The 27484-nt window shown below is 36.1% G+C and overlaps 2 protein-coding genes across 4 annotated transcripts in view; one reads left to right on the top strand and one right to left on the bottom strand.

Moving 5' to 3' along the window:
* LOC127625737 (voltage-gated potassium channel subunit beta-2) overlaps nt 1-15962 on the top strand; it is a 177128-nt gene extending 161166 nt beyond the window's left edge. For all 3 annotated transcript variants that reach the window (XM_052101103.1, XM_052101102.1, XM_052101104.1), the window contains 3 exons: nt 2268-2388; nt 11160-11248; nt 15324-15962. In XM_052101103.1, the coding sequence (XP_051957063.1) occupies nt 2268-2388; nt 11160-11248; nt 15324-15413 (300 nt within the window). In that variant the 3' untranslated portion in view covers nt 15414-15962. The remainder of the gene's footprint in view (nt 1-2267; nt 2389-11159; nt 11249-15323) is intronic.
* A 6764-nt stretch (nt 15963-22726) lies between these two features.
* Nucleotides 22727-27484, bottom strand: part of LOC127625734 (multiple epidermal growth factor-like domains protein 6) — a 121812-nt gene continuing 117054 nt past the window's right edge. The window contains exons 33-38 of the mRNA XM_052101099.1: nt 27347-27475; nt 26039-26167; nt 25836-25964; nt 25430-25558; nt 25175-25303; nt 22727-24745 (exon numbers count right to left, since the gene is read on the bottom strand). Coding sequence (XP_051957059.1) covers nt 24681-24745; nt 25175-25303; nt 25430-25558; nt 25836-25964; nt 26039-26167; nt 27347-27475 — 710 coding nt within the window. The 3' untranslated portion in view covers nt 22727-24680. The remainder of the gene's footprint in view (nt 24746-25174; nt 25304-25429; nt 25559-25835; nt 25965-26038; nt 26168-27346; nt 27476-27484) is intronic.

The raw sequence follows: 27484 nt of genomic DNA, 5'->3' as shown, positions 1-27484 counted from the left end.
ATGTCTGCAAACTCTAGGCAAAGGGGGAATACTTTGAAGATGCTAAAATATAACACAGTTTTGATTTATTTTGGATTTTTTTAGTTACAACATAATTCCCATATTTCCATTTCTATTATTCCATAGTTTTGATGACTTTAATATTATTCTAAAAATATAATAAAGAATGAGTGTTTCAAAACTATTGACTGGTAGTGTGTATTTATATACAAATCAGTTTTCTTATTTTAGTTTTAGACAAATGACAGTGTACATTTAAAACCGCATTACCGCAACTCCACAAGTGCACATAAAGCATGCACACATAAGCCGCCTGTCATCGAGACTACGTCCACTTTTATCCGGATCAATTTAAACATGGCATTTTCGTTTTGAAACTCTCTTCGTCTTCATTCCCGTTTTCCAAAAGTTCCTCATCCACACTGAAATGTCTGAAAATGCTTAAACACCTCACTGTGCATTTAAGAAGCGTGGCCCTGCATCATTTTCATCAGTCATATTTACTCTCCGGTAAAAGCACTAGGAAAACCACAGTTTTTTTTTAATAGACAGATGAAGAGATGGATTTATTGGTGTGGTTAACCAAAGACAAAGGCCACATTCACACAAATACGTTTTCTTTTGAAAACACGTCTTTTTCTCTGTGTTTTGACATTAGTAGATTCTCTACGTATTTGATAGCGAAAACTAAGAGTTTTTGAAAAGGCTTTCCCAACTGAATACATTTGAAAACCCCGTCTTCACGTTGTAGCGTGGACAGGGGAAACAGGGATACCTGAAAGCGATGATGTATTTGTTGTCATGGCAACCATGTTGAAGCAGCGTTGTTGTGCCTGATATTCACATTGATTGCATTATTAAAGATAATTGCATTCCTTCAAAGACAACGGAAAGTTTACTCGAAATTGCTGTCTGGCAACGGAACATGAGGACAATTGCGTTTCAGACCGTACATGGAACGGTGATTTTATTTTTATTTTTATTTTTTTTTGTATGCACATAAAGTGATTTAAGAGTTTTCATACGATTTTTAATGGACAATAAACTTTTGAAAAATGCTTTAAAACAGCAGTGTGGACAGAGCGTTAAGAAAACGAAAACGCATTTTTCAAATATATCCGGATTAATGTGGACAGAACATAAAGGTGCTAAGGCAGGTGAAAATGTAGACTGGGAATCGTGCCAAACCGTTGTCTTTGAAGGAATGCAATTTGAAGGTTGTGCAAAGTAACATTTATCTGTAACAACGATATCAAAGTGTATAGCTGGCACAACAACAGTACTACAACGTGGGCCGCCATCTTGATTGTTTTGGGTTAAATGGATCACATGACTGCATTACATGATGATAAATACGTAATTGTTTTCAAATATCTCAAACAGTTTTCCCAGTCCACACTACAACGCAAAGATGGCGCTTTCAAACGTATCCACTTGGGAGAGCGTTTTCGATAGCTCAGTTTTCCCTGGACAAAAACACCTCAGTGTGGACGAAACATTGAATAAAAGATGTGCATTCATATGTATCCGGATTATTGTGGACTACACTGCTGAAAAGACCATCTTAACCAGCATGCAATTCCCATGCTGGTCTTGGCTGGTTTGATGCTGGTCTAGCTGGTGCACCAAAAAAGGGTACGTCTCTGTCAAACAGTGCGCGGGTGCCGAAATGAGGAAATAAAAAGTGATCTTCAAGATTCTTGTTATTTTTGTAGTTTCTTTCTCTATTTTCTTTTAACAATGAGATCAACCAGTAATAGTCATGCAATCTACATATTTTTCACTCCTGCCATAAAGTACAAAATCAATCTTGTGATTTTAAGAATCGATATGGGGTTTGTTCTAATGAAGACCCGGCCTTGTTATATGGGGTCAATTTGGTTTCATGTTGACTTCAATTTATAGAATAATTTATTTTATTTAAATCATTAAAAAAATAAGTTGCAAGTATTTTTACTGCAAAAAGAATTTCCCTTAAACTAACCAGTAATGTCAAACCAATTTAAAATCATTGTTTGTGTGTGTGTGTATATATATATATAAGGTCTCTTTACCCCCTTAAGTTCTATGAGCAGAATTTCATCTCTGCTTGTTTGACCTTTTGGGCGGACAAAGTCACGTGTTTAAAAACAGGCCCTTGCCTACACAGGTGCTGCTGGGTGTTTCACGTCTGAGAGTGCATGTGATGTGTGTACTCGTGTGTATGTACATGCGCCGCTGTAGGTGTGGGCTCCTGTTTTTGAGCAGGTGTGCTGTGTTGTTAACAGGGCTACCAGTGGTTGAAGGACAAGATCTTGAGCGAGGAGGGCCGACGCCAGCAGGCGAAGCTGAAAGAGCTGCAGGCAATCGCTGAGCGGCTGGGCTGCACGCTGCCACAGCTAGCCATTGGTATGCCTAACCCAAAGACACACTGCCGCTCTCTCTCTTTCTGTCTGTCTGTCCGTCCGTCCTGTCCCTCGCTCATCCTCTCCCCCTCATCCCCCCCTTTCCTCAGACCACTGGAGTGGAAGCGTCTGTTCGCCTGCGGATGGGTTCTCAAGTGAATGTGATTAGGGAACTGTTAATGGACGATTCTTCCTCCCAGCGATAAGTTTAGCATTAAATGTAAAGTATAATAGTGTAAGGTCGATTCCGTATAGTGTTTCACAATATTCACTATGGTATTTGAGAAGAGAAGTGTTATATAATGCTTTAAAGAGATAATGCAGTGTAACGTTTCAAATAAATGTCCTTGGTAAGATATAGAATGAAGGCTTTTATAAGGGCTGCGACGGTTTGATTTAAGAACATCCTCTTTAAGTACAGTAATCTAATCTTAAAACCTGAGAGCTTAAGAACACGATCTACCACACACTGTAATAGTCCAGTTAAAGGGAAAACCACCTGACTAAACGTGTGTGTGTGTGTGTGTGTGTGTGTGTGTGTGTGTGTGTGTGTGTGTGTGTGTGTGTGTGTGAGCGTGTATTTATCACTTTGTGGGGACCAAATGTCCCCATAAGGATAGTAAAACCGAAATTTTTGACCTTGTGGGGACATTTTAGTCGGTCCCCATGAGGAAAACAGCTTATAAATCATACTAAATGATGTTTTTGAAAATGTAAAAATGCAGAATGTTTTCTGTGAGGGTTAGGTTTAGGGGTAGGGTTAGGTTTAGGGGATAGAATATAAAGTTTGTACAGTATAAAAACCATTATGTCTATGGAAAGTCCCCATAAAACATGGAAACACAACATGTGTGTGTGTGTGTGTGTGTGTGTGTGTGTGTGTGTGTGTGTGTGTGTGTGTGTGTGTGTGTGTGTGTGTGTGTGTGTGTGTTAGCAGTGGACTGTATAACCAAAATCCTATATCACGGTATGAGTAATTTGGTCCCACTTTATATTCTGGTCTTTAACTACTACTGTATGTACTAGCATTAAAATATATACAATATAATGTATCTATTATGTAACTACATGTTATGTAAACTTCTCACAAGTTTCACATTTGCTGCTACTGAAGTTGAGGCATGGGTAAGTTTAGGGGTAGCTTTAGGGTTAGGTCTAAGGTTAACAGTGTAACAACATATGTAAATAAATGCAGGTACTTTTAAATGTAAGTACAATGCAACAATACGTATGTACCTAATAAGTACATTGTATCAAATGCTTAAGTACATAGTAGTTAAAGACACCTAATATTAAGTGGGTCCAGTCATTTTATATCATGGTAATGGTATATATGATAATAAAGGGGTGATTCTCACAAAAGAAAATGATCCTGGTCAACAATATTTTATATGCCACTGTCACACATACTGTACACCGATTAGCCACAACATTAAAACCACCTGCCTTATATTGTGTAGGTCCCCCTCATGCCACCAAAACAGCGCCAACCATATACTCCGTTGACCTCTCTTATCAACAAGACATTTCTGTCCACAGAACTGCCGCTCACTGGATGTTTTTTGTTTTTGGCATCATTCTAAGTAAACTCTAGAGACTGTTGTACATGAAAATCCCAGGAGATCAGCAGTTACAGAAATACTCAAACTAGCACAAGTGCATTTGTTTAAAATCACTGCATTATGCACACTCATAATGACTTTTCAAACTAATGTTTGACTATCTTGTTGCCATGTACATACTTGTGATTTTTTTGCTTAAAAACCTGCATGTTACTAATTAAACGTTTTGAAATTTAAATGCTCCTAGAGTGCAAGCAATAAGCCGTAATTTTAATTTGTATTTGCGCTTTTCACAACATAATTTTAAAGCAGATTTACAAAAAATTATGCTTTAACAGAAAAACAAGCTTTAATATCTGTTATGTCTCTGAATCATACTTGTGAAAAAAACATTCATTGTAAAATTAAATAGTCTTAGAATATATAAGTAAATAATATTTGTATTTACAGCCCCAGTGAGCAAGCTGGCGATCTCCCCCGACAAAACCAATCTTCTGTCTGACCCATTATTAGATACTTTTAACGACTATTAAAAATAGCACAGCAATAACGATTTTGTTTTAGGTATTCAAAGGCACACAGAGTGCACTGCAAGTCACAGCAATAGTATTAATACTTGGTTAAGAGAAACACTTAAGATCCATAAGGTTGTTTATTTAAAAAGTGTTACTAAGGCAAAAATGCAGAGATATCACTGCTGGCCAAAAGTTTGGAATAATGTTTAGATTTTGCTGTTTCAGAAGGAAATTGGTACTTTAATTCACCAAAGTGGCATTCAACTGATCACAAAGTATAGTCGGGACATTACTGATGTAAAAAAAACAGCACCATCACTATTTGAAAAAACTTATTTTTGATCAAATCTAAATAGCAGCATCACTCCAACACCTTATCCCTGAGTAATCATCATGATAAATTGCTGATTTGGTGCTAGAAAATCACTTGCCATTATATCAAACACAGTTGAAAGATATTTGGTTCATTAAATGAAGCTTAACATTGTGTTTAAGTTTGTTGTTGAGTTGCACAGTATGCAATTGACTGACATGTCTTAAGGTCAATATCAGGTAAAAAATGTAAATGAAACAACTTTCTCTAGAAACTCGTCAGTCAATCATTGTTTTAATTAATTAAGGCTATACAATGCTTGAAATTTTCAAAAAAAACGTAAGATTTCATACAGTGTTCACTACAATCTTCAAATACAAAGAACAACTGTCTCTAACAATGACAGAAAGAGATGTGGAAGACCAGATGTACAACTAAACAAGATAAGTACATCAGAGTCTCTGGTTTGAGAAATAGACGCCTCACATGTCCTCAGCTGACAGCTTCATTGAATTCTACCCGCTCAACACCAGTTTCATGTACAACAGTAAAGAGAAGACTCAGGAGGTCTTATGGGAGAACTGCAAAGAAAAAAACACTTTTGAAACAGAAAAAGAAAAGGTTAGAGTGGGCATTGAAACACAGACATTGGACAACAGATAATTGGAAAAGAGTGTTATGGATCTTAACCCCATTGAGCTTTTGTGGGATCAGTTAGACTGTAAGGTGCGTGAGAAGTGCCCAACAAGACATCTATGGCAAGTACAAGTTCAGGAAGTGTGGGGTGAAAGGTCACCTGAGTATCTGGACAAACTGACAGCTAGAATAACAAGGATCTGTAAAGCTGTCATTGCTGCACATGGAGGATTTTTTGATGAGAACTCTGTTCTCATGATTTGTACTTTTTTTCCTCTCAAATTGTAATAGTAATTTTTCACGTTATTAATGTCCTGACTATACTTAGTGAACCATTGAATGCCACTTTAGAGAATAAATGTACTAAATTACTTTTCAGATGAGCAAAATCTGTACATTATTCCAAACTTTTGGCCACCAGTATGAATATTATTTTAAAGGTAAAAGATAACTTGTGTAAGATTAAATGCAAAGGCCAAATAATGCAGCAAAATGTAATAAATTATGAAGACAATCCACAAGATCAGATAATTTTTATGGGGATGCAAGGCAAGTGATGCAGCAATATCATTTACATGTTAAGAGAACCGATATGAGAACAAAATGTTTCAGTTTTTAAGGAATTTGATGCAGATGAAATAAACATCTTCACTGCTGGATTTCACAATTTCTGAAGTTACTTCAGTGTTTAATGTTGGTGGTCAAATCAGCTTTCTGTGCTTTTGTGCCAACTGTTGCTCTGGTTCTAGTAACTGCGACGGCTTCTGACACGTGATCTAAATCTTAAATATTATTTGTCATTTCTTCGTCGGGCTGGAAAAAAATTGACATTCTCCATAAAAACATTTAAAAAAAGGTTTGCTTTGTCATCGCACGGATGTCAAGGTGAGAATGGCTCATTAGGAATCTATTATTTAAATTAAATATGTTGATTGCGGTGAGAAACCGCATGCCGAACATTCACGTTTGGTGTGTAAAGGCCTTTTTACACTTTAAGGGGCTTTCGCATGACTCTTGCCAGTGCTGCCGAATTTTTTTGCCTCACAATTTATGTCATTGACAGAACACAGACACAAGAAAGTTGTCCAAATTTGTGAACACATATTGAATGTCTCATAATTTCTTTTAATTAAATATTACCTTATCTTTTCCGAGTATCCAGAGACCGCAGTTATTGAACTACTGTAATTACATTCACAAAAAATGCCAAGAAGACCATAACAAAAACAAGTCCTCTTTTTACTTTCTGCAATGTAATCAGTTGACAGTTATTGTCTCTCTTTCAAATACATGTTTTCAAAGTTTATTGTGTAAATCTCCGCTTTCTTGCATGGTAAACTCATAAAATTGCCCCTCTGTGATGCTTTCTGAAATGCTTGTCATGTGGAGGGCAAAAAGGCACTTGATGCTGTAAATGTCACAATGTAAAAAATATTAATGGCCCTAAAAATAAGGTTTATTTTCTATGTGAACAATATAAATTCTTATTTGTTTCTTTTGATTTAGGAGTAAAATAAGACCAGGACATTTTCTTGAAAGGAAAAGATAGCTCACAATAAATTAATAAGCTGGGAATAAGTGCAAAAATAGCATTAACACTATAATAATAAAAATGATTTTATCGACATTCAAAGCCACATTCATGTATACATTAATAGCTGTAATATGCACATATGTGACTGCACATCAATTTCATTCTAAATTAATGTGGAAAGTTGTGATGTTGCCTGGCTACTGTAAACCGCTAAACTCTGCTTTGCATTGTGCATAACACCCCTTATAAACAAGATCTTCCTTATCCTCATCTGCTTTCTATTTTAGCATTACTCCAAGTTTCCTTTTTGCTCTCATGTATAAATAACGTATCAAAGTCCTGTCCGCTTAAAGCAACATGAAAATGTTTACTGTGGTATAAACAGCATAGCAAAATTCTACCATTGCCCAACCCTACATAGTGATAAACAGCAGTAATTTACTAAATATGTGTGTGCATAGTAGACAGAAAAGAGGTTTTAACCAGTTCCAATTATTCCTTTAAATCTTTAGGTGTCACTCTACAGTATTTTTTTTTTTTACCCCTTTGAGCATTCTGCTGTGTGCCTTTTTGAGTCATCTTGGCTGGACGGCCACTTCTAGGAAGAGTAGCCACAGTACTAAATCATCTCTCTTTATAGACAGTTTGTCTAACTGTGGACAGCTCAATATCTCGGCTCTTCAAAATAACTTTGTAACCCTTTCCAGCTTTATGCAAAGCAACAATTTTTGATTGTAGGTCTTCTGAGATCTCTTTTTTTGCAAGGCAAGGTCCACGTCAGCAGATGCTTCTTGTGAATAGCAAACTCAAACATTTTGAGTGCTTTTTATAAGTTAAAGTAGCTCTAACTCACACCTCCAATCTCATTTCATTAATTCAATGCCAGGTTTGCCAACTCCTGACTCTAATTAGCTTTTGTTGATGTCATGAGCTTAGGGGTTCACATACGTTTTCCTACCTACACTGAATAATTGAATGATGTATTCAATATGTACAAGAACAATACAATAATTTGTGTTATTAGTTCAAACAGATTGTGTTTGTTCATTATTGTAATTTAGATGAAGATCAAACCAGATTTTAAGACAAATTTGTTCACAAATGCAAGTAAATCCAAAGGGTTCACATACGCATTCTTGCCAATGTAGTTACAAAATAAGAACACGTATAGTGATGCGCAGGGACTTTAATGAGCTCTGAAAATTTACTAGTCTACTTTTGAACCAGTTGTTTGAAATGTATCAGACTTTATCAACCGCTACGGGAGAAATATAATGTCTTAGGAGAGCACCCGACCCTACATTGTGATAAACAGCAGTATTTAAAAAAACATATTTTTATTTTGCTACAAAAAATAGCAAGTAAAATGATACACAGGGACTTCTATGAGAAACTTTGAGTGAGTCAGTTCATTGGAATTAATCAGACTTCCTAATGTTAAGTCATGTCCACTTCTAGCTATGCAAATGTCTATTTTGTTTAAACAGCATACAAAATCTCTACCAATTGTCACATTTCTAGCATGGCACAATATGCACCATCATACCGCCTAACACTATGTAGTGATAAATGGCCGTATTTAACAGAATAAATATATATATATATATATATATATATATATATTTATGTTGCTAGAAAAAGTCAAATGACGGTTCATTGAAATGTATCGGCCCATGCAAACATCATTATACCACATAAAAAATAGCATTATATCACACTACTTGTTGGGGAAAATGAACTCATTACTGGAAAACTAGTCAGAAATCAATTTGGAGCACAATTTTGTTACTCTCATGGTATTTATAAATGCAGTTTAGTTTGCAGTGTCTCAATCATAGGGAGTTTTTGTCTGTTTTCACATTACTCCATTCTTCTCTCTCAGGGATAAATAATGTTAAGCAGTTTTGTCCACTGATATCAGAGTGACTATATTTACTGCTCTATAAACTTTTACTGCACTATAAAGCAATACCTCTAGTAGATGCATTTCTAACATTGCACGTTGTGTACGTCCAGGGTTTGATGTAATCCAATTATAAAGTAATTAGTTACTGTAATTTTAGTCAAAAATAATTATGTAACGCATTGCAGTATATTTAAAATTCAGATTTTAACAGTACATTGTAGGGTTATGCTTATTTCTAATGTACACTGCCTGGACAAAAAAATTATTGCATACACTAATATTACTTTGGACCACCTTGTGCTTCGATTATGGCGCAAATTCGTCATGGCATTTTTTCGACATGCTCTCTAGCAAATGTAAGCTTTTTTTTTTTTTTTTTGTTTTTTTGTTTTTTTTTGGATTAGCCTCACTAACAAGTGGCTTTCTTGTGGCCATACAGCTGTATAGTCCCAATCCTGTAAATTCTTGTCGCATCGTGTGTGTGGAAATGCTCTTACTTTCACTACTAAACATAGCCGTGAGTTCTACTGTTGATGTGTTTTAAGATATGACGTCACTAATCGTTTTAGTGATCTCCGACCACATTTCTTCTGTGAAGCTGAAGGTTCACCACTATCTTTCCAGGTTTTGATAATGCAGTAATGTACAGTTCAGTCCAGTGATTTTAACACAATTCCTTTGTTGTTTTCTTCGCTTGATGCATGCCAATATTTGTACCCTTCTGAAACACAGTAACATCTTTTCCACGACCACATGATACGTCTTCCGACATGGTTGTTTAAGAAATGAGAAGCTTCACACTTCATCAGTTTGGGTTTAAAGAATTGTTGCAAGCTGAAACATATGAATCACTGCAATAATGACTTAAGTGTCTGCTTATTTAAATACAACGATTTGTATTTATTTTTTTGCCAGGCAGTGTATTATTTATGTAGAATACATGACTTGTGGCCCTGTAATGAGTCACAGTGAGGGAGAAATGAGAGGTGTTGTATGACTTGTGTTTAACAACCGTCATACCGCCCAACATGACATAGTGATAAACAAAATATTTAGTCAGCTACAAAAAAAGTAAAATGATGCACAGGGACTTTTATTAGAACTATTAAGTGAAAATTGTACAAATCTATTTTGAAAACCAATTCATTGAACTTAATTAGCATTAGATGTTTGATTATAAACGTGATTATTCAGTGTGAAGACAACAACATAGCATTTTGTCACGCTACTTCGCTACTTGTTGGAAAATTTAGCTCATTTGGAAAACTATTAAGCTAGAGTCCCGCTTAAAATGAGGTTAAGTTAGTACAGTTGCTACTTTCAGTTACTTGCTCCCCAACACTACTTATTGAAGGCAGACATTTTTTTTCTCATTTCACATTTGTTGATGTGACTATATTCCATATTTTTGCTCTCAGTGTGTGTGTGTGTGTGTGTGTGTGTGTGTGTGTGTGTGTGTGTGTGTGTGTGTGTGTGTGTGTGTGTGTGTGCGTGTGCATGTGGACAAAGCAATCTGTTAAGAACAAAGTGCTAAATCCATTAAAATCTGTAGCATTTGAATCAATCTTGTTTAAACAGAATGTTGCAGCAGGGAAAAATGTGACCCAACTCTTCCAAATGGCTGAAGTTTGCATACACAACCACACACACACATACACACTTATGTGCAGTAAACACACACACACCGCTCCAGCACTGCCAATACAACAAATGCCAATTCTACAGATGGCACACACATACATACACACACACACACACACACAACAAATAAACTCCCAGGAGGAATTAAAATCCCCACAGAGTTTCCTTCCTGTCTGTGTGTGGTGGCAGTATTGCATGGATCATGTCTAGGAAAGGGCAGCGGTCAGCATGGCTCCTCTTCACCTCCTCTGCGCTCTTGCAGATATCGGTCCTCTTTCTGCATAAATAAATAAAAACAACCAATCAAACAGCGCTGAATTTGAGTGCTCAGTATGTCTAGGTGCTGGAAGCCATGGTAACAGTGTTCTGGCAACTGCTGTGTGTTTTGTTAAATGCTTTAGTGTGTGCAGAAGTGGGAGGAGGAGAATCTGTTTTAAGTTTGGAAATAGCTTAATTTTTAAAAATATATATGTAATTTTTTGTTTTAAATATAGAAATGTCCTCGTCAAGAGTAATAGGGTTTGCTTAAAAGGGTGGGGTTTGTGTGTGTGTGTGTGTGTGTGTGTGTGTGTGTGTGTGTGTGTGTGTGTGTGTTTGTAATGAATGGATGATATTGGATGTCATATTATTGATGCTGTATGTTAAACATATTTACGGCTCGTCTGCAGCGTGGTGCCTGAGAAATGAGGGCGTAAGCTCTGTGCTCTTAGGAGCCTCCAACACCGACCAGCTCATGGAGAATATCGGAGCAATACAGGTGAGAAAGCATACATGTGTGGTAAAATGCATTTAAAATCAAACTTAATTTTATCAAATGTGTAGTGACTCTTTGCTAAGCCCCGCCTTAATGTTACTGACCAATCCTTCAGTTTATCAAGTTTTTAATAGTTTTAAATTGAGTTTTACAGAAATTATCCAAAAGCCTGTCATAAAACATTGTTTCAGAAGCACATTATTGTGTAATTGAACCGTTTCTTTAAAGAAAAACAGCAGATTAAATCGTTTTCAATATCACATTTCATTAACACCCAGGTAAGAATAATATCTATTCTATTTCTACGACTTTGTAAGCACATTGTGAAAATCACAGTTACCAATGGGGCGGAGTTAGGCAAAGGGTCATTTGCTTGTTGTGATTTTCTTTTATAATTTTTTGCTGAGAGTTAAAGGTGCACTCAGTAAGTTTTTGTTGTCTTGGACTTACACTGACACCTAGTGGTGTGAATGCAGCATCATTCAAACGCAGTAGTTTTCAGTTACTGATGTCATTGTAGAAATGTTGTATTCACAGCCAGCCATGATTAATTAAATCTTTTAAAGAAAGTGTCCAACAACAGAGTGGTAGTAATATTTGGCTGGTCATGTGGTTCTAACATGGCAGCCCCCAAGAGGAGACCCTTGCCATGTAGAATAAAAGCGATTTTATAATTATTGTTAATTATTACTGATATGACTGGAGTCTTCATCTCCGGAGAGTGGTTATGATTTTGTTAGATTAGATGTTTCAAAATTGCAATTAATTTGTTAAAGTAAAAAATTTAAATGATAAAAAAATTACTAAGTGCACCTTTTTAAAATAACCAGGAAAGTTTGAAATTGTAATTTCAAGGCCTTGAGAGGTCATGGACACGGACCAAAATATTTTAGAAAATGGAAAATGTATTTAGTGAATATGAAGCTCAGTTCTAAAGTATTTAATTAGAAATTGGTCCCTTTGTGAGTGCAATCTCAAGAGAGCACAACAGTCTGATTCTGGAAGTAAAAATCCCATTAATTTCTTCCATAGACTTATTGATTTTCAACTAATAATTATAAACCTTTAAAGACAGACCTACCATGAGCACAGAAGTTGTTCATCGATGGTGTATGCTTCCCTTGAATCCATCCATCTATATTATTTCAACTTCATTGTTTAAAAATTATCTTTAATACTGGAATTACTGTTGAACAACTATATTACCTGTAGTCCAGCAGAGAAAGCTTCACCAGTCAGAGAATGCAGCCAATAAAACTTGCGAAATAAGCCCAGAACCAACTGTCCACTCCCTCTGAAATCTATAAGGAAGAAATTAATGGGGAAAATACTTCCGGAACCCAAATGGCTGAAAATGTGGGTGGGTACTGTTTTGATTTATTAAATTATTATTTTTGTAAATCCTTATGGGGGATTCTCACGAAACCGGTCAAGAAAATGTCATGGTCCTATTTTTCTCAAAAATCTTAAGAAACAAATAAGAAATTATATTTTGCATATAGAAAATAAAGCCTATTTAGGGCCATGAAGATATAATATTTTCATGACAGTTACACACATTTTACCCCCCACGCATTATTGCAATGTGAAAAAATTATATATTATTTAAATTGTAAAGTATTTATATGTCATAGTAATGTCATCCCTTGGTACTGCAGGTTTTTTCATGGAATTTAATAAAAATTCAAATAGAACATTGTACAACAGCAGATACACTCACTGAGCACTTTATTAGGAACATCTGTACACCTACTTATTCATATGATTATCTAATCAGCCAATCATGTGGCAGCAGTGCAATGTATAAAATCATGCAGATCAGGAGCTTCATTTAATGTTCACATCAACCATCAGAATGGAGAAAAAATATGATCTCCATATGTTTGTTGGTGCCAGACAGGCTGGTTTGAGTATTTCTGGAACTGCTGATCTCTGGAACAGCTGAATTTACTCCGAATGGTGCCAAAAAAACAAAAAACATCCAGTGAGCGGCAGTTCTCTGGACGGAAATGTCTTGTTGATGTGAGAGGTCAAGAGAGAATGGCCAGACAGAGCTGAAAGGCAACGGTAACTTGCAGAAAAGCATCTCTCAATGCACAAAATGTCAAACCTTGAGGTGGATGGGCTAGAACGGCAGAAGACCATGCTGGGTTCCACATCTGTCAGCTAACAACAGAAAACCGAGTCTTGTTTTTGGCACCATTCGGAGTAAATATTATGTTTTGTGTGAAAATCCCAGAAGATCAGCAGTTCCAGACATACTCAAACCAGCTCGTCTGGCACCAAGAATCATGCCACTGTCTAAATCACTGAGAACACTTTTTTCCCCATTCTGATGGTTGATGTGAACATTAACTGAAGCTCCTAAAATCTACATGATTTTATGCACTGCACTGCTGCCACATGATTAGATAATTTCATGAATAAGTAGATGTACAGGTATTCCAAATAAAGTGTTTGGTGAGTGTATTTTACTGTAATGTAAATCATAATTGTTAACAATGGAAATAGAAAAAGGAAATGTTCGGACATGTTGCTGTAATGAGAATTGGGTGGTAAAATGTGTGTAAGTGTCCTGAAAATAATGCCACAATGCAAAAATATTAATGTTTTTAAATGTAGGCTTCATTTTCTTTATGCAAAGTATAATTAATTTATATATTGTATTGATTTGGTGGTTAAATATGAACAGGAAATTTTCTTGAAAGGTTTCGTGAGAATCACCTTTATTCAGTATAGATGATCTTGTAACCGGTTATTTTTTATATAAATTATTTTATGTTATAAATTATTGTAAATAAAATGAAACTTATTTATTATTACAAAAACGTCTAGGTTACTATTGTAACATCCGTTCCCTGATGGAGAGAACAAGACGTTGTGTCGAAGAAGCAACACTAGGGGTCTCTCTTGAGAGCCTCATGCATCTCTGAACTTGAGAAAAGGCCAGTGAGAAATTGGCAGACAGAATTTGCATGTCCCAACCCTTGACATACGGGTATAAAGGGATTGAAATGCGTCTGTCCATTCAGGATTTTGCCCTGAGGAGCCGAGAATGAGGTTCGGCCACAACAGTGGCTCGGTTCAACATCGTGGCCGGAAGGACACAACACGTCGTTCCCTCCATCAGGGAACGGAGGTTACAATATTAACCTAGATGTTTCCCATCTGTCGCTCACTTTGACGTTGTGTCGAAGAAGCGACACAAGGGGTCCATATTTATTCACGCCATGTGCTGAACCATGTATGTGCACTGCTGACGCAGGTGCAGGCAGGCAGTAGCATGCCAAAGCGACAGGCTGCATCAGACTGCACGTACCCTTCCCCAACGCCCCATAAAATCGTCATAACCTTCTGGTTCCCAACACCCCGAAGGGGGGAACAAGGAGACGTGCCAAGCATGGGAGCAAGCCACGCCTTTTCTCTATCTATGTTTCTCGCATAGTCAAAGCGGCTGGGACCATCTTAACGCTATTACACGCATCGGGGAAGGCGTTGTTTTTCGAACTCCTATTCTTTCAGGGGGAAAAGACCCCGCAGAGTCCACCACCTGCCCAGGCTTGGGGGAGGTAAAGAGTGGCGGAATACATCACATGGATTTTCAGGCCACATCTGGAAATGGCGCGGTGGTAGATCCTACCTGCTGAGAGGGAGGAGTTGCTACAAAGAAAAACAGTCGAAGTAAATGCAGCTCGCTGATCACACAACCGCTCTGCTTTGGAAAAATTTTCTGAATGGACAGATGACGTTCCCTCCCTTTATCTGCCAATTTCTCATTGGCCTTTTCTCAAGTTCAGAGACTCTCAAGAGAGACCCCTAGTGTCGCTTCTTCTACGCAACGTCAAAGTGAGCGACAGACATGGAACACATGTTAAGTTAAGGTTTATTTTGCTACAGTAGCATAATTGAACTGGCTTTGGCTATATCAGTGACATATATAGAGGACATTTCTTCCCAGTGACGATGTTAATATTGCTGTTCAATTATATTTTATTAATTAAGCAATATTGTAAACATACTGATTTTGATCTTTATATGTATAGAGAATCCAGACTCAGTTTGCAGCTCCTTTTTGTAGGTTCTTCCAAAGTTATCCTCCTCCATTGTACACGAGGTGGACAGTATACTGGGCAACAAACCCTACAGTAAAAAAGACTACCGCTCCTAGTGTGGAACCGGACGGGACACGCTCTGCACCCACCTTGCCTGATCCTCTGTTCGCTTCAGCTTTTCTGAATGAGTACCGGCCGCATGAGACGGGCAAGCACCCACAAACCCTGGAGAGCAAGACTTTTACAGCAGAAAGGGCAAGAAAAACTTGAAAAATTAAACAAAACAAAGAAAAAAAGTTATTCGCTGACAAAATGGGTTAAAATGCAGCATAGAAAGTAATGTATTGAAAATATGTGCTTATGGATACAACCCTACAGGAAAGGTACTTTAAATTGAGAACATTAGGGTAATTAAGGACAAAATTAAGCAACATACTTTTAAAAAGTTAAAAAGTAAAAAAAAAAAAACATGCTTGCTTGGTTGCTGGAAATATTCTTTTTTTTTTCTCTTTGCTTTTTTCTTTAATTTTTTTTTGAATGCATAATGACACAAATGGAGCTCAAGCTGAAATAGGTAATGAAGTATATGATCAGTTGCACATGATCCATAGCCACTCATGTGATCCATTTGGGTTTGCACACATCGCTCGCATCATCAAGGTGTCTCGGCCCAGAACTTTTCGTCTACGTTACGTATTTACATGCAACCCCCTTTCAGGCAAATAAATAAGCACTTTAAGAGGGAACATCAGAGGGAGTGTCTATGTGAAAACTGATTTTAATGCAGCTCCTTTCTAGTGTCAAGAGGGGAAAAAAGAAAATCAATGGTTTTTCCTCATTCTCCACCGGACATTGCATCGTCTTGACGTCCGGTCCTTGATGTTTAGTCTCAAAACACATTCTGATGTCAACTCCCATCAGATGTTGTGGTCTTTTAGAGCAGCTGTGTATGTGGTTGCTGAAGATCTGTGGAAATTGATGGTGATGTGCCAGAGGAAGGATCTGCTCCCAGCACACACGTTTAGTATTTCATATAGTGATGTTAAAATGATTCACTCTAATGTAATAGATTTAAGTGTCGATTAAATTACCTGAATTAATAATGGGATAAGCGCTCTTCTGTTGGCAACATTATTTTATGCGAATTCGCCAAATTATTAGTAGGCTTAATCTCATGAAAGATCATGTCTGGGTCATATTTGACCACAAAATCAGCAGAAATAAGAAATAATTTTTCGCATAAAGAAAATTAAGCTCATCTTTAAGATCATTGAAATGTTTTTCATTATTTTCATGACAGTACATTAAGTCTTCAAATTCTCATTATTGGAATGTAAAAACATTACATAATATGTAAAAATATATTGATATATTTGGAATGGTATAGAACAATTATAATTATATATCATAGTGGTATTGTTGGAGTGAATTGAATTTGATTATTTTAATAATAAAAAAATCTGTCTGTACTGTATTACATTAATGACTGTGAGACAATGTGCTTAATTTTCATGAAAATAGATGTCACACTAAAAACATTTAAATGGTCTTTAAATGGTGTATATATATGGTCTTATATATACAGCACTGTGCAAATGTTTTAGGCACTTGTGAAAAATGTTGCATAGTAAGGATGTTTTCAAAAATAATGCAATATATAGTTTTCATTTATCAATTAATGTCATACACTGTCCAGTAAATGTAAAAGGCTAAATCAATATTCGGTGTGACCACCTTTGCCTTTAAAACAGCAGCAATTCTCCTGTTACACCTGGACACAGTGTTTCTTGGTTGTTGGCAGATCGGAGGTTCCAAGCTTCCTGGAGAATTTGCCACAGTTCTTCTGTTTCGGCTGTCTCAGTTGATTCTGTCTCTTTATGTAATCTCAGACTGACTCGATGTTCTGTGGGGGCCATGCCATCTGTTGCAAATGCTTTTGTGAAACATCTTATGTGCCTAAGACTTTTGCCCAGTTCTGTGTGTATATATATATATATATATATATATATATATATTAAGTTAAGAACATGTCTGGTCATATTTCACCCAAAAAAGAAGGAAAGAAGAAATTATATTTTGCATAAAGAAAATTAAGGAATTTATACATGATTGTAATAAAAATTAAGCACACTTTCCATCAGAATTCCCATTAATGTAATGTGAAAAAAATCTCATCCTCATTACCATTATACTAAGAAAAAATATATAATTGGATATACTGTTCACAATCTTATGTATATACAAATGTTTATGTTATGCTGATTTTAATGTTTTTGTTTTTTTTTCTCAGATAAAAATCACTGCGTCCGGACAGGATGTATTACAGTAATGCGGATGAGATTGTTTTGCATTACAGTAATGACAGTGAGAACATGTGCTAAATTTTCATTAAAATAATCTCCAACTGCAAAACATCTAAATGATCTTAAAAATAGGCTTAATGTTCTTATATATAACAGTATATATACTGTTCAGAACATGTGTATCATATTTCACAAAAACAAAATAAATTATATTTTGCATAAAGAAAATAAAGCGTATCTTTAAGATTTACACATTTTTGCATTATTCTTTTGACAAGCAAATTTTTCATCAGAATTCCCATTAATATAATGTGAAAAATATCCTTACTACAAAAAAAAAAGACAATTGTACTTTGCAATTTAAAGTATATATCACAATAGTATTTGTTGAATTAAAATGTATTTATGCAGAATTGGTCATTTTTTTAATTGACAGGATGTATTACAGTATTAAGAATTATATTGTAAAAGGAATTGCGCATAATTGACTGGCGTCACTATAGTAAATACATGTAACGTGTAAAAGATATGCATTAAAATAAGAGTTACCAAATAAATTTATGCCGATTTTAATGATATCTTAAATGAACAGGATGTATTACAGTAATGAGAATGAGGAATTTTTTTTTAATGATAATGGGAAAATGTGCCTAATTGACATGAAAATAATGTCACAATGCAAAATCTTAATTAGAAATGGTCCTAAAATATGCCTTCTTTCCTTGATGCAATATATATATACCATATACATTTATTTATTTTGTGGTGAAATATGACCTGGAGATTTCTTCATGACATTTGCCCTGTAAAGCAAATCCATCAATGATTAAGAAAGAAGTATAAAATGGTTGAATCTGGGCTGCTAACACAAAGGTTGCAAACGTTCAATGTTAAGAGGTGAAACGCTTTTGCAATCAGTGTACTCTGTCTATTTTTAACATACAGCTCACTGGCAAGAAAAAAAACGAACAAACATTTAATAATATGCTCTGCAAGTGTTGCTGGGAGTGGTGTAACTACAGTAACCTCACAGCTACAGTCACCTGAGGCCTTCCACAGCACAGCGGGTGATTTGGCAGATGTTCCAAGCCAATAGTACAGCAGACTGTTCAAACTGCATTATCTCACCTGCCTAATAGGAGCATAGACCTGTTTTTGTCAGCAGCTCAGGGACTGCGCTAGAATGTCTGTCTGTTTGCTTGCGTGCGTGTGTGTGTGTGCGCGCCACAGTGTGAGCTACATTTCTTCATCACGTTTCTGGACACGGGATATTCCTTATATGTTCCAGTAATGATACAAGTGGCTGAAGCCAAAGATTTATCCCATTTCCTCTTTCCGATGGAGAGAATATTGATCATTTAGCAGCATGTATCTGGTCTTTGAACTGTGCTACACCATCTTCCTTCACTTTGTATATTCACTCTTGTCATGCTCTTTGCTGCGCTATACATATAAGTGCATATATACATACTTAGTGCAGATATACATACAGTAGTGGAACCAGTATTAATGATAAGCAGTGTACAGATCTAGAAACAGACGTTGGTCACAAAGCTGAACATTGATCAGGAAGATATAACATATTGAAATTCATAAAAGAGCCAAACCATTGTCGCATGCACCGTTTTATCAAACTGTCCCTGATCAAGAGCAAGGGAATTGCATGAGATTCATTCTGAAAGCATGTTGTACCCTCTGCCGCTACATGATCAATCAAGTAAAGCTCAAGGGATGAGCTGCCGTTATATCTTTATTACTGGCTAGAGCTACTTTTCAAATGCTGTATCAGATTTGTGCAGATAATGATGAAATCAACAAGAGAGGATTTGCATAGTTAAGTTAATAAAAGAAACAAAAAAGTTGACGATATTGCTTTAAAAATAAGTAAAGACAAGTCATTTGAAATCAAATCAAACTGGGAAAACTTTAACGCATGTGCTAGTCTCGGAAATAAATTTGTCTTGGTGTAACAGGTTGAGTTATGGCCAAAGTGTACTTTGGTTTTCCATGTCCCGCACAATACGCTTGATGCAAATTTTGTCATCAGCTCAGTACGCGTGGACAGTCAGTGTCGTTGTGCGTCGTCAATCAAAAGGGTATACTTTGAAAAGCTTAGCGCTCGAATGTGTGCGAGACGAATCGTCATGTGGAAAAACAAACTATAGTCTTAACTGTACAACTACATTCATAATCTAGATTAACTTTGAAAAAGTTGAATGTTGAAGTTTTTTGTCCATATCATCCATAAGTTGTGTAGTGTCTCTGAAGAACTTTAAACTGAACGTTTGGAGCCATTTACTGCACATTCTTTGTGTGCTAATAGCAATTATTCTTTTGCTATTGAAGATTTGCACTATTCAATAAGCAGTTGTGTATTTGGGAACATTTATAATTAAAGTTTGACTCCTTTAAGAAATGTTCCTGTTTCCATACAAGTTAAGCATCATGTGACTCTGGCATGTGGTCGATCAAAAATCACTTTGATTCGTCCATTCGTTTGTAAAATATTTTAACATAATGCATTTACAATGGGAGTCTATGGGGCGTGATATACCAGAGCTTTTGGCAAATAAATGAATGTATTTTCCGGGTTCAATACAAGTTAATCTCAATTGACATCCATTTGTGGTATAATGTTGATTTCCACACAACATTATATCGACACCTCTTTCCTTTATCATCAAGTCGTGGTTACTCAAAGGCACTTGCAATGGAAGTAAATGCGGCCAATCTGTAAATGTTAAAATATACACAATGTATAGCCACAACAAATTAATATTACATTTGTTAGTATAATTTCAAATTTCTGCTTTTTAAAGCACTTCGATTAGTTCTTCATTATGCGAAAGTTGCCGTCTTTACATAATCATGATATAAGGCGACAAATTTGATATAACTTTTCAAAGACAAAGGTAGTGGTAAATGATTTAATCACACTGGTCTCATTTTAACAAATACAATGTTCAAGTCTCGTGGGTGTGCTTTTTTTTTCTCTCTCTCTCTCTCTTTCCTCCCCAATTTATAATGCCCAGTTCCTCTCTGAGTCCTCGTGGTGCCGGGGGACTAATCTCTGAGCGTCTTGAGACCGAGAACCACAATATAGCTACCACGAGGAGGTTACCCCATGTGACTCCATCCTCCCTAGCAACCGGGCCAATATGTTTGCTTAGGAGACCTGGCTGGAGTCACTCAGCACGCCCTGCATTCAAACTCGTGACTACAGGGGCTACCCAGGCCCCTAGTGGTTGTACTTTTAAAGGTTTTTCATGTTGCCTTGCCCCATGGACTTTTATTGTAAGCGCATTACCATAAACATTATTTGCTCGTTTCAGCAAATTTACCAAACAAATGTTACCTGTGGTAATCGACAGGATGTCACAGATGTTGTCCATAGAGCTTAACTTGTTTTAAACCCGGAACATTCTTTTAAATGTCATTGTGTATTGTTATAACCAAAATATGAGTAGATTAAAACATCAAAACGGAATAATTTCTCTTTGAGTGTGAGAACTGAAAATTCAGACATCTAATGAACAGTAGATTTGTGAGAGAAAAGAAGTCGGTTAATATTAGTTTAGATTCAGACATGATCTAAGTGTTAGGTATTAATGTATTTTCATGCTAAATAATTGTCATCTCTGTGTTCTTTAGATACTAAAACTGACGTATGGAGGCTCATAATGGCCACAATTACAGAACATTGAACTCTTTCTCACATAACGTGTTTGTCTAATAGGTTTGAATGGACTTGAGACTGCAGATTAGTGTCTGCTTTCTACTAATACTTCCTGTTATTTATTAGTAATTTACTATGTCAGCCTGCTTCTGGCTGTAAAATAGGGTTGCTCTAATGAATTGATCAGGAGCTGTGAAGTTTGTTGATTATGGTTTTTAAAAGGCAGCGTTCTAGCACTTATTTTGTTTGGAGGATGATAGCGCCACCTCTTGGTCATCTGTTTGAATTGTAGAACTTTACCTTGAAAGCATTCAATTGTACTAGTATGAAAACATTTGTAAAATTGTGAAAAATTGACAGTATTTGGTTCATTTGGATGAGACATTTTAAATTTGATTTCGAGAGTAGAATGGCGGGCTAAACAGGGAAAAGTACATTTTATCAGTGGATAACTGTATTTAAGAATCTGTTATCAGCACAACCGGATAGATAATGACCACTTGTACAATCAATATTTTGCAGAGGAGTCTGATGTGATGCTGATTATATTTCAAGTACCTTTATTTCCCAAGGAGATTACTTTTCATGTTTAATATTTTACATAGATAAAGACAAAAGTATGATTTTATTTTTTTACCATTCTTTGTTGCCCTCTGGTGGTACTAAAGACCTGAAGATGACGATGACATAGAGCAATTAATATGTACTGAATATGCATTTGATGAATTCTGTGAAATGTAAACTACAATGGCAAGCTACAATTCCACGCGTTGTGGAGCCGAGTCAGCTATCTGTATAGAGTTTGACCTTTGTACATATATACAGAAGTATTCATGGTTGTGCTCACTTCAGCCTTTTTGTCTCTGTTTATTCTTATTGAAAGGCATTTGCTGACTGCATTGTGCTTGAATCTGAATTTTGAAATGTACAGCGCCAGTATCTATGAAATGAGAACTATAAAATAATGACAATGAAAAACAAACTCTGTGTCTTTTCTTAAGTGTTCTACATGTGTTTAGTGCTTTTCTGAAGTTTCACATTCATGTTGGACAAGAAATATTGGCTATTAGACTTCCATTTCCTGTGCGACAAATGATACTGAATAAATATTGTGATTTTCAACATCTTTATTAGTAATCCAGTAATCCGTTTCCAAATTATTTCTCTAAAATTGTAGTCCGATTACACTACTTGTTACTTTGTAAGGGAAATAATCACATTACTAATTACTCTTTTTGAATTGCTGAGTGGGAAAAGAAAGTGCCGTTATTTAAAAGTAATGTCGAAAGTATATTTCCTTGTTCATTGTCACACGCGAGTCACACTCAGCACATCGTATTTCTCCCATACAACGACTCGTTAGTCTCTTAAACAGTCGTACAAATGAACATAATAAATCTTTAAAATATATTCTATGGTATATTATTGGAGAAATATGCATAACCCAGGTAGTGTACTTGAAAGTCAGTATCTGTAATGTTACACTACTTTTTGACAAACTTGGATTACAGTAACTACATTTTATTCAGATTACGTTGCATTCTCTTTTACATTGCATTTCACACATTAATAACGTCTACAATTTGATATTTTACAAAATATAAATAATCCCAACTTTATACAAATCACGTGTCAAAAAAGGCTAAACTGAACAGATAGAAGTGATATAACAGAAATGGATGGGATAGGGGGGGAAGACACCAAAAAGTAGCTCCCAATGTTTTCTGATAATACATATTTCATAAACATACCCTCCTTTAATTAAAGACCAATATAGCACCATATATAAAAACTGTAAGTCCCTTCAGGTATACATTTAAATATCTTAATTACATCCACAAGGACATTTAAATATGTTACAGTCTGTCATAGAAGTACAACAAATACAGATTGATAATGTTCATTTAATGCAGTTAGTAAACGTATTGAGTGACGATACAGGAATTTTATTTTAACCTCCTGAGACCCCACGCACACATGTGGGCATTACATTTTGGCTTCGCTATAGGCTATGCATAATTTCATTTAACCGACTGATCTCAGTTCAGGAGACTTTGGGCTGTCATTTAAGGGTTAAACTTTCAATGCACTGAGTCATGTGACAAAACAACATGGCTCCGAGCTCAGCTGAGTTTGTCTTTGGGAGAAAACTATATCAGGTATGAAACCTAATGAAGTTTTTACATTAAAACCTGTTTGAGTCCATTGAGAACATTTGATATGCCATTTTAAAAATGTCATCAATTTATTGCAAAATGGCAAGCTGTTAAACTCAATGACCACGTACATGAAGTATAGGCTCATTTTCATTAAACGGTCCTATATTCACTGGCATTATGACATTGAGAATGAATGGGTTTATACAAAAGCTGAAAAATGTTGCTTTCAGAGGCTTTATATGGAGTTAGGATGAAAACAAGGTGCTTTTCAAACTGTTCTGAGACCAGTGCAGACAGACAGCACACTGGAGGGTTTCACTAAATAGGGAGCATCCTATAGCTTTACTATGAAGCCAAGTGCATTCAATCCAAACTTCTGATCTAGAGTTCAGTTTCAGTCTGCAAATGATGTTTGGAGCATCAACATTGGGACAATGATAATCAGTACATAGATTCAGAATTTATAATGTATAATTTTATGCTAACATGGTTGGCAGTGATTGGACGATGCTGGCCATTACTTTGAATCACAATTAATTATGCAAATGTATGATGTAATATATATATGTATGTATATATATATATATTGCATGTTTATTAGGTGCTACTTCACAAATTTAAATCACAAAGGGGATTGGCAAATGCACACAGCAGTCACACTCGGGTCTCAGAAGGTTAAAATTAAAATGTTGCTTTAGACAGAATAAAATTTGTAGGTGAATGAACTAAATCCAGAAAAACAGTTTTAGAGTAACAAACTAATTGTAGCACCAAAGTTATTAAAACGAAAAGGCACTTCATTTGTTTACTCTTAACAGTCTGCTTCAAATGGGAATCCAAATAACAAACAATTCATATCACAACAGTACTTTTAACACGGGCATTATGAAAACATACCCCGAAAGAACACTTAAAAAACAGATCAAGTATGAACTACGGCCAACAAAAGCACTGGTGTTCAGTCAAGGTAAGTAAAGTGCAGCTGTGTCTTTGAAATGCGTTCACTGCTTTCATTGCTGCTCGTAGGTCCTGGCTTCCGTTTCAATGGGATTTTGGGGGTTTTCAGCCGTTTTATTAGTCTCAGCACCTCTACAAGTGCACTGCTGAGTCAGGCCATCGCAGTCTTCAAAAGTCTCGTTTTAGTGTGCATTTGTCAGTTTCACGTCCAGCAAACGCTAAAGAGGTTCCTATTGGTCCAGAAGAACCTTTACTCAAATCTTAAACACAACTGTGCTTGATTTGGACTCACGAGTAGTTGGATTGCGACTGATGCTCTCCTAAACTTCTGTGGTCAAGCAGCGGAGATCCACCTATACAAACAGTTACAACCAATCCGATCATGGTATATTGGGTCACACTTAAAATATTGCAGGTGAATCTCATAAATGAAAATTCCAGGTCATATTACACAACAAAAATACAAGATTAAATATTGCTTTCATAAAATGAAGCCTGTTTTTAAATGGGATTTTGTGCTTTGTGACATTATTTTCATGACCTGGACATTTCTTGATTCAACTGTTTACATTTTACAGAATATTGTCATTTTATTATTGTTATATTAGCATCTTATCACATTTACTGTTTTTACTTTAGTTATTATAGAAATATTTGTAACATGGATTACAGTAACAGTGTATTTTTTTTAGACATAAGTGTTTTGGGATGGCCTACAGTATCACATATCATAATAATAATAATAATATTAATATAGTGCCAAACAATAAGGAATACTTTACGTTCTGAACATGTGAGACCAATCCAGCCGTTTAGACATCTGCAGCGTCCATTTCTACTGTCACACTGAGCTCCATTTTCACATTCACATGTCAGAGCACAGTCAGGACCGTACCGGTTCATACTGCAATCTGTCCATCAAATGCATGAACCAATCAAACATAAAGCATTTTAAGAGATGGTTTCAGGACCAATCTGATTTAATTTATATAATCAGATGAAACGTTGATATGTAATGTAAAGTTATTCGGACTCACTGCTGTCACACCTGGCTCCAGTCTTTCCTGATGTACAGATACACCTGCCGCTCACCGGGTCACACGGTGTGCCCTCTGCACAGTCACATGACTGGGAGCAATTCTGACCAAATGTGCCCTGCTCGCATTCTGAGAGAGAAATGAAGCTCTCAGACAAAAGTGCAATGAAGAGTGTTCATTGAGAAATTTAGGAAAAATAATGTATGAAATTTTGTGAGTAAGAATTCCCAAAATAAAATGAATAAAAGTGGCTAACTTTCTGCCGCACATCTCCATTTGTGTTCAACGGGGAAAAGAAAGTCATACGGGTTCGAAACAGCATGAATATGAGTAAATGATGACAGAATTTGTATTTTTGGGTGAACTGTATCTTTGTGTTTACTGATGTTTGGGACGAGGATCTTACCTCTCTCACAGCGGGTGCCGTGAAATCCAGCGGCACAGAGACAACGGCCTGAACTCTGGTGACACGATGGACCATTAACACAATCACACCGCTGCTGACACCGCAGCCCGTACAGGCCAGCAGGACACACTGAAACACACACAGACCATTACATCTGTGGTTTAAAAGCTTTGTGTTAAAGCTTAATTGTGTATGCAGCTCACCATGTTCACAACGCTGTCCATAATAACCCGGTTTACATTGGCAGGATCCTGTTATTCGGTCACAAGTGCTGTTGTTCTGACACACACACTCTAGTGCACAATCAGGACCATAGCTGCCCTGAGGACATTCTACACACACACACACACACACACACACACACACACACACACACAGAGAGGTTACAGACAGTTACACCAGCTACCAAATAAAAATGTCTCATTTTGTAGAAAACTGCCTAAGGTAAGAGCAGATATAGAGTTTTTAGCTATTTGGGGTTTGCAGCAGCAGTGTTCGGCGCATAAATCAGACATTCATATTTTATGTCTTCCAGAAATGATATTTCACTCTGTGATTCTTTTGAACTGTGGTATTAGGGCAACAAAATTAATGTACAGTTGCATTCCCAAGAATAAGAGCTTTAATTTGATATAATTTGCCTATTTAAGTGCTAGGTAAAATACTTTTAAATTCATACTAATATCTCTACAGCGTTACCTCTAGGTGACGCTTATTTGCAATGCTGGTGCTTTTAGGCCTTGTTTTGTTATTTTATGAAACATACACTCACTGGCCACTTTATTAGGAACACACATCATGCAGATATGGGTCAGGAGCTTCAGTGAATGTTCACATCAACCATCAGAATGGGGAAAAATATGTGATCTAAAAGGGTAATGTGGTAGAAATATGAATACATCCATCTGAACACGTAAATAGACAAGTCATTTATCAAGTCAACAAGACTTTCATATGAGACAAGTGATGTTTGAAGCAAACAGAAAAATCTATGTGAATATATCACTTATTAGGCATTAATAATATATAATTAATTATTATAATTAATACAATTTTATTGGCCGTAATTACCAATCAAGCTGTAAATATGCAAAACATTTGAAAATATTATTTCATTGTATTAATTTACGATACATAAAATGTTACTTTTGAAATTAGCCTCAGCAAGTGAAAGGATAAGGCTGTTTTATTTAAAAAATATGAAACTTTTATTTCCATCAGCGTATTTCTTACCATCAAATTCTAATATAACAAAAGTTAGCAAAGTTAAAGAAACACCCATCAATTCATATTTCAATGTTCATAAACTACTGATCTGTTAAGAGTCATAATGTTTATTAACGAAAGACTTTAAAAAGTGTCGGCAAATTTCCTTAAACAATTCTGATGTCACCTGTGCTGGACTTTTCTCAGCTAGTCTAAATCATGTTTATTCTGCATCTTACTTTTTGTTCTTTGCAAGGAGATTAGTGACATTTCTCATATAGAGATGAGTAAGCTCATGTGATCACCTCTCTCACAATGCTGTCCAGTCCACCCGAGACCACATGAGCAGTTTCCTGAGACCGTGTCACACAGACCTCTATTACTGCAGTCACAGCGCTGAGAACAATCCGGTCCAAACCAGCCTGTAGCACAACCTAAAACAC

This window comes from Xyrauchen texanus, chromosome 32 (assembly GCF_025860055.1).
Source record: "Xyrauchen texanus isolate HMW12.3.18 chromosome 32, RBS_HiC_50CHRs, whole genome shotgun sequence".
Lineage (NCBI taxonomy): Eukaryota > Metazoa > Chordata > Actinopteri > Cypriniformes > Catostomidae > Xyrauchen > Xyrauchen texanus.
The sequence above is the reverse complement of the archived record's forward strand: the minus strand, read 5'-3'. Positions and strand labels throughout refer to the sequence as shown.